General features: G+C 38.7%; 1 protein-coding gene across 2 annotated transcripts in view; it reads left to right on the top strand.

Annotated features, from left to right (window-relative positions):
• The window catches only part of cadm3 (cell adhesion molecule 3), a 177,043-nt gene that overhangs the window by 99,897 nt on the left and 66,364 nt on the right, over positions 1–10,782 (top strand). For both annotated transcript variants that reach the window (XM_015387098.1, XM_015387087.1), the window contains exon 4: positions 5,766–5,918. In XM_015387098.1, the coding sequence (XP_015242584.1) occupies positions 5,766–5,918 (153 nt within the window). The remainder of the gene's footprint in view (positions 1–5,765; positions 5,919–10,782) is intronic.

Raw genomic sequence — 10,782 nt, 5'->3', positions numbered from 1 at the left:
TATATATATATATATATATATATATATATATATATATATATATATATAAAAATAAAAATAAATACAGAAATATATATGGTAGAGCTGTTCCTCCATAGGTCTTTACCTCATGTGAAATGTTAGAGTTCTCCTTGTGGACTTTAATTCCAGTTTGAACATGAACAAACTGTTTCCATCCACTTTTTAGTCTATATAAAGCTGTTTACAGCAACGTCATTAAAACATTAAGCTTGGAAAACAGCAAAACAATTATCTTGAGCATGTATCTATATTAGTCATCCTCTGGCACATAGCTTCATTTAACATTTAACACTTCAGTCCAGAGGAGAATAATTTATTGTTGTTAATGTATATACCTGCTCAGTGTATTAATTAGGTTTTAGACATCTGTTAAATGTTAACTTTGTTCCAGTAGATTGTTAGACATCTGCGAAAACTTAAGATGATAAAGGGAACCTTTTTCTTATTGGATATTAAACAAAGAAGAAGTAAAAAAAAATCAGCCCATTGTTTTTCTATTTACTTTCCTTGTCTCACTCAACAGCAGCTGCTTTTTCTTTTCTTTTCTTTTCTTCTCTTAAACTCAACCTATGGCTGGTCTCTGAGAACGAGGTTGATTACAGAAGACTAATTTTATAACAGCTATTTATGTTTTTAATGTGTTGAATAATTATCCTGTTGAAAAACTCATAGACAAACCAAATCTTCTGTTAACTTGTGATGCTGTCAAAACCAGACTGCCAGACCCTTCAGGTGAGGAACTGCATCATCACAGATCCTTCATTTTTAACAGGGACACAAGGTGCTTTTTCAAAGATTCTCACCTAGTGTGTTTCCAGCCCAAAACCTTAATATAGTCTTTTTGATTGAAGGTTATTATTCAATTAAAAGTTCCTGTAACATTCAGCAAACTCCATACATTCATATTTATTATTGTACATTTTTCTAATCCTGCCTTCCTAATGATCAGTGGGCATGTAGATGGTGTGTTAAGGTTGCTATGGAAACTAGATGACCTAAAGTCATTATTTTTAATTTAAGTTTTCTAAGAATGAGTTTTGGAGATGTTTATTTTAGTTTCTCTCAGATTTCACTGAACTATTGGTAAAAGAAAGTTGGATCCTCATCCATCTTACTGACCAGCAGTTGAAGGACATGTTGTCTCGCTAAATTGATACCACAGGGAAACAAAAAGTTGTGGAAAGAAGTTAACAAAGCGAAGGCAAGAGGGAGACCACTGTTGATCTTAAGGTGGCACATAAAAACTAATAACAACAGAAACCCAGGGGGGTTATGATGCCGGTGAATCACGCAGGTAGAGGAGACCAGGATAATTAGTTAAATGATGTGGATCTAAACAATAAGACATTTTTACATTAAGAAATAATTAGTAGACCCAATTAAAGTTAGTTCTATATTTTTTTTCATAAAGCCAATAACAATCTATGGGCTGCTCAGGGGTGCAGTGGGTAGCACTACTGCCTTCCACATGAAGGTTCCAGGTTCGATTTACAGCCCAGGGTCTTTCTACTTGGAGTTTGCATGTTCTCCCTGAGCATGCATGGGTCTCTCTGGGTACACCGGCTTCCTCCCACAGTCCAAAAACATGACTGCTAGGTTAATAGGCTTCTCTAAATTCTCCTTAGGTGTGAGTGAATGGTTGTTTGTCTCTGTGTTGCCCTGCAATGGACTATCGACCTGTCCAGGGTGTACCCTGCCGTAGACAGCATCCCTGTGACCCCAGCAGGGCTAAGCGTGAGGGGAAAATGGATGGGGGCATAACAATTTATCTAAGAGTCTTGATGGGAGTTGATCACAACATAAAAGATTTTAAATTTGGGAGTGTTAGCCTAGTGGTTAGAGCAGTGTGCTTGTTCTTTAAAAAGGTTGCAAGTACCCGGTTCAATCCCGACAGCCTCCACTCTGGGTTCCTGAGCAAAACCCTTAACCCCACACTGCTCCCCGGGTGCCATACAATGGCAGCCCACTGCTCCCAAAGCGGATGGGTTTAAATGCAGAGATAAATTTAGTGGGGAGTTGCGGCCTAGTGGTTAGGGCATATAGCTTGGAATCCTGAGGATATGAGTTCGAGCCCCACAGACTACCGCTCTGGCTCTCTGAGCAAGACCCTTAACCCCACACTGCTCCCCGGGTGCCATACAATGGCAGCCCACTGCTCCCAAAGCGGATGGGTTTAAATGCAGAGATGAATTTAGTGGGGAGTTGCGGCCTAGTGGTTAGGGCATATAGCTTGGAATCCTGAGGATCTGAGTTCGAGCCCCACAGACTACCGCTCTGGCTCTCTGAGCAAGACCCTTAACCCCACACTGCTCCCTGGGTGCCATACAATGGCAGCCCACTGCTCCCCAAGGGGATGGGTTAAATGCAGAGGTAAATTTCTCCAATTTGAGATAAAGATAAACTGTTATTTGTTTTTTTTAATTAACAGTTTAAAAATATATTATTTCTGTAAATTCCCACATGTCCTGTCATCCTCTGTCAAAAATAATAATGTTAGACTCCTTTCCCTTCTTAAAGGTGTTTTCTTGAGAGTCTAATACTTCTTTTAATGATTCACTGACTTTATGTGTTTCATGTTGAGGAGGAAAGTCCGTTTGGCTAACTTTTGTATGGACAATGGGCTTTTTTCCCTCCACAAATAAAAAGAAAATATCACATAACCCCAAGATACCATCTTTATTTTATCCATGAAATATTGAATAAAGCCATCTGACACATTTAGTCTGTTAAGTGCAAATCTTTGTTGATGCTATAAAAGTTATTGCATGATAACTTTAAATGGGGTGCAATATTTATGACATTACTTTCTGCCTGCTCTCTTGCAGCCGGGCTTCCGCTCAGCCAGGCATTATTTTGAGAATGTTTTAAGTAGGACTCTGTAGATGTATGAACTGTAGCTTCACAGAGGCAGCAGGTCAGAGCAGAAGACATCTTCTGTAGATAGAGGCAGACAGGGTGAGCGGATAAGAAGACAGGCAGCATTCACACAAACCAAATACAGCAGAGGTCAACGCTATCACGGAAACGAGATGTTATTTCGTAGCATTTCATCATCATCTATCTCTGTAGCTTATGTTCTTTTTCTCTTTCATGGCAGGATGTTATTGATGACAAAGCCATTTATGTCTTTCATTTGTTCCCTACGCCGCCACCACCCATCCCTCGTGGTTTTTTCCTTATCCTCCTTGCTATTTATGTTTCCTCTGGATTTTTTTCTCTCTGTTTGCTCTCACGCACTTTCCCTGGTCTCTCATTCTCAATTTGCATCTTTTCTCAGTCTTTTTGTCTTCCCATGCTTTGCAGGGGCACACATCTGTGCTATTTTTTGCTGCTCTTACCTCATCTAGATCACTCATCCTCCACTCTTACATCATTTTAATGCTCTAAACACCTCAGCCACTCTGTTTCTACTCTTTTTTTCCTCCCTTATGTCATTCACTTAGGATCCAAATTTTGTGCATCCTTTTGCATTCTTTCCTTTTAGCAGTTATCATCATCGCTGGATACCAGGCTTGCTTGTTTCCTTCCTTCCTCCAGCTTGTATCTTTCCTCCTCCTGAATTTTACGCCTTCCGTGCTTTTTTTTTTTTTTTACCACCTCCCTTCAAATCTCATCCTTATTACCATTTCATACAGTATATCCTTAATCCTTCCTTCCTGTTACTAGTTTTTATCCTCTGGTTTTACATCATCTTTCTTACCTTAGGTGAGTTCTTTTTTCCTCCTCATCCTTCTGCCAGTTCCAGTTTTTCACTCTTTGAAACCTCATGTTTCCATATGTATTTTTCCTTTTCTTTCAACCTTTTATCATTTCAGAACTCTTCACTGTTTTCTTCTCTCTGTTCTCTTTTACCCATACCTTGAGTGTTATCAAAAACATAGTTTTTATTTATTATTATTAAGTATTTTTTCATACGTTTACCATATATATTATATATTTTCTTTGTTCATTTGAATGTCTTTAGAAAAAAAATAGAACTATACAGCATTGTTTTCAACTCCCACCAAAATAAAAGTGTTTAATTTTAATGTAAAAAAAAAAAAAAAAGCTAAAGAAATTCAGTATTAATGGCACATTCTGAGTGTTTAAAACCATTGAGATGGAGGTTATAAGGATAATAATAATAAAAAAAAAAAATGAAAATGTAAAATAATGTTTATAGAGCATCTGAAATGCTGCCCGTAGTTCACAAAATCTGCTAATGTTAATGGATGGAACCAAACTGGTTTGCATGTCTTAACATTTGCTTAGCAGTTTTTCAAGATCACCCGCAAGACGGCCAGTTAATGAGCATAATTTAAAAAATAAATGCAATTGTGCAGTTTAGTGGGCTGCTCAGTGTCAGAGTGGGTAGCATTGCTGCCTTGCAGCAAGAAGGTTCTGGGTTTGATTCCCAGCCCGGGGTCTTTCTGCAGGGATTTTGTATGTTCTCCCTGAGCATGCGTGGGTTCTCTCCAGGTACTCCGGCTTCCTCCCACAGTCCAAAAACATGACTGTTAGGTTAATGGGCTTCTCTAAATTGTCCTTAGGTGTGTGTGTGAATGGTGGTTTGTCTCTGTGTTGCCCTGTGATGTACTGGCACCCTGTCCAGGGTGTACCCCGCCTCTCACCCATTGACTGCTGGAGATAGGCACCAGCACCCCTCGTGACCCCACTTGGGACAAGTGTGTCAGATAATGGATGGATGGATGGATGGATGTGGAGTTTAGTCCCCTCTTATTTTATATCTTTGCAGATCAGGCCTGATATCATGCAGCCGGAAAGGGTCTAAACAAAAATAAAATGCAGCTTCCGAGTCACTATGATATATAAAATATTAGAGTATTCCCACTCCATTTAGACTGAATATTTGTAAAAAGTTCAGTGAACCAGTGTGGCTAATAAGTATTAGTTGATTAATCAACATTTTATGTTTCCAAACCAATCACTGATTAAAATATTCAGAACTATGGACTGAGTATATCTTGCAAATGGCACTTGTGTAAATTCATTGACAGTGACATATATGCAAAAAATATGTTTCCGGCTGGTAAAATAAAATATAGGAAAAACTTTTAGGGCCATAGTTTAAATTGCATATGCTACAGTATGAAAGGGTCTAATCTTTTAAACTAAATCAAGCAAGCAGAAGACCTGCAGCAAAAAATAAGATGCAAAGAGATTATTGGAATCAAAATCCTTTTAGCTCTGATTTTAACGCTGTATTTTTTTTAAAATGGGATTGTGCAATGAAATACAGATATGAATGGATATGTAACAATAACTCATAAAGAACTGATTAAAAATCTAAAAAAAAAAAAAAAAGTCTAAACAAGTTCTTCGACATGGTCCTGTCTGACTAAACTGAGAAATAGGGGGACTTTGTGTATTTGCTGACTTGAGTCCAAAGCTGTGGAATCAGTCCAGGGGGAGTCAGGTCAGCAAACTCTCTCGGGTGTTTAAAAGAGCTACAAGGCTCACTGTTCTGGTTCACATCATGTTTCTTCTTAAAAGGTTGTTCAGTCTTAACTGTTTTGGTTTCCTTTGAACTCTTCTTAACCTGTGTAATGAAAACTGCTGCTCTAGACAAATAAAAAAGCAATGTGTCTCATATTTTTGCCATCAAAAACAGCTACAGATCTACAGATTGAAGTAATGTGAAAGAAGCCAAAAATGATATGCTTACATAACAGCTCTTAGATATTCCTTAAAAATTCATAAAGCACATTTCTAATTATTGATGTCTTGTTCCTCTTTGTTCTCAGCCCTGAGAGATAACCGCATCCAGCTGCTTCGCTCGACTCCCACTGAGCTTGTCATCACAATTTCTGATGTGCAGCTGTCTGACGAGGGCGAATACACCTGCTCCATCTTCACCATGCCTGTTCGTACGGCTCGGGCGACCGTCACTGTTCTAGGTGGGTCACACAAACACTACGCTGCAGGGTTTTCGCCACGGCGCACACTGATAGAGGAACTGTCATCTCGATTTGAAAGTTGTACGTTTCCAATGCAGGCTTAAAATAAACCCTGCAGCTGTGTGTCAGGCATATTTTAATACCAACTCAAGCAGAAAGAAAAATGAAAGGTATGCGTGTCCATGTGTCTTATAAGGATTAAGAAGGATTTTTAGTAAAAGAAAGCCTGAATAAAAACCTTTTACTCTTTTTGTATTTTAGTAGTACTTGGAGCTGTCAGTCTTCTGTCCATCTCTTTAAAGCCTCTCTGGGAAGCTCGTATTAAGGTGTTTTCCATTTTCCTCCTTGTGCTTTTGACTAGATCCCAGGATGAAGAATTCTGAAAATGGTGCTTTGTCTAAAGTATGACAATTATGTTTTCCTGGTCAGTCATCAATCTTTTTTGAGAGTAAAAACAGATTGAATGCAGTCTACTTTCATTCTTTCACACAGCTGTTGAATTGTGATAAACTAAAATATATGATTTAAGGCTTTTGGCACCTTCTTGCTTTTATTCTACAGTGGTCATGTTGTTCATGATGATTTGAAAAACATTAACTAATTTTCTCTGACAGCAGGGTGAAAATAAAGGCTGATCATTTTACAAAATTTTAGCATAACCTGTCTAACTGCCACAAAAATCCCCTTGTTGCACTGCTGAGATATTTCGCCCGCTGAGTTTCAGGGCTAAATTTAGTTTCACCCTGTCGATATCCTTTGTTTTGTTTTTTTTTTACTCTAAGAGAAAACAGGGTGTAGCTACAGTATTTGGCAAGTTATTGATATTTTTGGCTGTTTAGGGCTACTTTTACATAAAGGTAGAGGAAGTTCTTACAACAATTAAATGCAAATAGTTTTAAGCCCACATGATGCCGCCTTATGGCATAGAATATCCTTATTTGCCTCAGCTAAATAGATTTTTGTAAAACTGCATTCAGTAATGTTTTACAAACCGTAAACCTAAGTTGGTAAACCAAGCTTTTTCTGACACTAGAGTCTTGTCTCTGATCTCCACAGCCTCCTAGTTTGATGTTGATTCTTGTTTATGTTAACCCCCGCACAAGGCTATGACCTCACATAACTCTCTGGTAGAGATAAAGCAGCTCCACTCAACCTCAATGAGATGGATTATATTACATATTTGTGATGCGTCCCTGTAGCAGGCAATAAATTGCAGTCAGCATGGCAGCGGAGAGTATGGCCAATGTATCATTGGACAGTGGGCTAATTGGTCCCACCCCAACCACCCTCCATCGCACTTTTATGGTCTTCCTGGCATCGATTTAGATTTGTTAAATTGTTGTGCTGGGTTTCAGTGGCTGCTCTTTATTGTTTTACTTCAGGATGAGAATAAAACAAAGCCAGTAATGCCATAGCTAATGGCTTTTACCTGTAAGTGCAACCACAATGGAGACTTGGTGTTGGAAAGCAAAGGAAAGTTAGTCTACTACTGTTTGAAAGAAGTTGTGATGGGATATTTTCACCCTTGGTCAAATTGCCACTTCATTCATTTATTTTTTTTAGTACTATAAAGGCCTGTTCTTCAAGGATTCCAAATAATTGCCGATAAGTTATATATATATATATATATATATATATATATATATATATATATATATATATATATATACATACAACTTTTTTTTTTGATGCAATTTGTAGGTATATTTTAGATGATCTAGAATGCACAAATGGTAGGATTGGCAAACTGGTTTGGTTCTGAATAGGTTCTAAAACTTGGCTTATACTGTATGATTTTTTATTGTTTTCGGACCGATTCTCCAGTCCTGTGAGAATTTTTCCATCGGGCCGACTTTCAGCCTGATTGTGCATCGTGTGGTGTACAGGGGGTAACGAGGGGCGATCACCCTCTCACGACCAACTCCCGATCTGGATTCGTGAGGTTGGGAGAAAATCAAACATGTATGAAATTAAGTCGGCCGTTAGCAAATCGCTCAGTAGGCAAACAAGGACCCTTCTTCCTCTTCCTCTCAGACGAAAACACAGAAACATGGTGGAGGTGCGACTGAAATGGAGTTCTTTCTGTAAAATTGACAGACCATAGTAGCCACGCTTGCTTAGCCATGTCTTTGTTCAAATATGTTGTCGCCTTTTCTTTTAGGGCTTTAAGCACAAAATTGCACAAATTGTCAAGGCAGCGCATTTCGCTCTAGTGAGCTTCATATTCCTCTTCTACTTGTCTGGCCTCCGGATAAAGTCGGAGTAGCGCCATCTCACGACGTGGTTTTTACACATACAGTGTGAGCAGGTAGACCGTGTCGGGCCACACAGTGTGAGAACATACATCATGAGATGTGAACTCACACTGTACGATGAAACCCTGCAACCCTGTACAGTGTGAGCTGTAGCTGCGTGCGATTGAAAAAAGTCGTAGAGTGTATGCCCAGCTTAAGCCATGTAGTTGGAGCAATAATTATTCTAAATAACATTGATATTTCTTGATGTTATATTTGGAAAACGTAAAAGAAAAAATGATAAAGATAAACTTACATTTCTGCTGAAATCTGACAAGTCTACCCCTAATTTCACCACTCCTCCCCAAAAAAGAAGTCACAATCATATTTAGAGCAGATATGAACAGTTGGATTCATCTCCACTAACTCCTCACCGCAGCTTTTTTCCCAATGCACGTAAAAAACAAGAAACTACAAAACATAATTGATTCCTAATAATTGATTCCATAATGGCGATGCTTGTAAAAGCACATTGAGGAAGAAAACAAATGGAAATTAATTTTGTAGCAGATCTAAGGGTCAACCCAAGTAATCATCCTGTATAAAGATTTTAACCTCTTAACATCCACCTCATTTTGGGTAATCCTCGCCTATTTTGCATACCCAAATGGAAAGGCAAATAACGTAGGAACTGTAAGCCCAAATTGCATGTGCAATACATTATTTGAAAGCTAACATCCTCTAGTTTCCTAATATATAAATTAAAATTGGGTGAGTAGAACACAGACCAACCTGCATCAGTTCAAACATGACTCAAAGTTGTTTTTTCTTGGAAATTCTTGGAAATGCTCTTTTTGAACAGCAGTAATAAAGATATTCTTGAGAAAGGGCAGGTCTTATTATACTATATTTGTTCCACATCATGTCAACTGCAAATGCAGAAAATTTCAGACCTCTAGCTATAACAGTTCTAGAGCTGTGGGATTCGGAACTTGGTGTCAGCTTGGAGCTGCGCGCAATGGCTCCACCTGCTGGTAAAAAAATTTTCCCGTGGAATTTTATGCATTCTTAATTATTACCCCCAGTTAACACCCACTGGGTCGCCAACGACCCGGTGGGTGTTAAGAGGTTAACAAAACGTATTCAATGAATTAAGTTGTGCGATGAAGTTAACTAACCCATGGAACTTGTGTTGACCAAGAAATTAAAATAGAAAATACAAAATCTGTGGCATTCTAGAGCGTCTCTTCAACCTTAGCCTGGCTGAGGAGACAGTTATATGGAAGAATTTCTGCCTTTTTCTGCTACCAAAGGAAACTCAATCAGTACTCAATTACTATAGACTTGTTGCTCTGAAATCTCACCTGAAGAAGGTCCTCAAAAGACTTCTGTTGGTTCAACTAAGCAACCAAACATGCTGCTAGACTATCAGGACCCCCTGTATTACCATCAAGTCGAAGTTAAAGGTGCCATCATACACCTACTTCAACAAACCCACTGTCGTTTAGAAAAAGCAGACAACGCTGTGAGGATTATGTTCCTTGATTTCTCCTGTGTATTTACCATAATTCAGTCTAATAGGCCTTGTCAGAAACTCTGGGAGACCCAGGTGGAGGAAAAAACAATCTCCTGGATCAAAGCTGACAGACCACGACTTGTCAGACTGAAGGGTCAACTGTCCAACCAGGTAATTAGCAGCACAGGAGCATCGCAGGGGATGGCACTTTCAGTGCAAGACAAGAGCTCTGCCATCTGCGGAAATTCTCAAAAGAATCTGCTGACGTTGAGTCCATCAGAGATAGACAAGAAGCTCAGTACAGGAAGTTGATGGACTGCTTTGTGGACGGGTTTCAATACAATTATCCGATCCTTAATGAAACAAAGGACATTTTAGATTTCAAGAGAAAGAGGAACAAGTCCAACACTATTACCATCATCATGGGAGAAGACGTGGAAAGGATGGAGGAGTATGAATACCTCGATATTCACCTGGACAAAAGACTGGTATAGAGATATGACTTTGAAAAAACATGATGCACATCTTCTATACCAGAGGTCACGGATTAGCAGACCGCGGTCCGGATCCACCTGCTGTTTAATACTGACCCAACCTGATAAAAAATATTTATAAATTAAAGCATGTTGTCCAAAGGCAGTGTCTATTTTCACAGGGTTTCCGCGGGTCTTTAAAAGTCATTAAATTATATTTTTAAATTAAGGCCTTGATTGGCATTAAAATTCATTAAATGTGTTATTATGGCATTAAAAATGCTTTATTAATTTTTTTTTTATAAAAACAATTTTGTCAGACATATTATATCACCATATATTTGCGTGGAACTGCTTCCGGTTGATCACATAGCTGTCTGTTCAGAAAAGAAGCTTGAGTTAAGAGCAAAAGCTAGAGAATGGGGGGAAATTAAAATTTCAACAAATGTGGCCGGAAAACGAGGAATTTGGGACATGGCTGCAGCCTGTCGACAGGTACCTGTTGGTGGCATTAAAATAATTTCTAAGAGCATTAAATTTGCATTAAAAAGCATTAAATTTGAGTTAATCATTCCTGCACCAGGCTGCACGTGATACAAATTAGCCAATGAGCTGCTGTCAGTCTGGGTTGCTGCTGCTGC

This window comes from Cyprinodon variegatus, unplaced genomic scaffold (assembly GCF_000732505.1).
Source record: "Cyprinodon variegatus isolate N-32 unplaced genomic scaffold, C_variegatus-1.0 Scaffold17, whole genome shotgun sequence".
In the NCBI taxonomy this organism is placed as follows: domain Eukaryota; kingdom Metazoa; phylum Chordata; class Actinopteri; order Cyprinodontiformes; family Cyprinodontidae; genus Cyprinodon; species Cyprinodon variegatus.
Note: the sequence above shows the minus strand (reverse complement) of the source record. Positions and strands in the feature narration are given on the sequence as shown.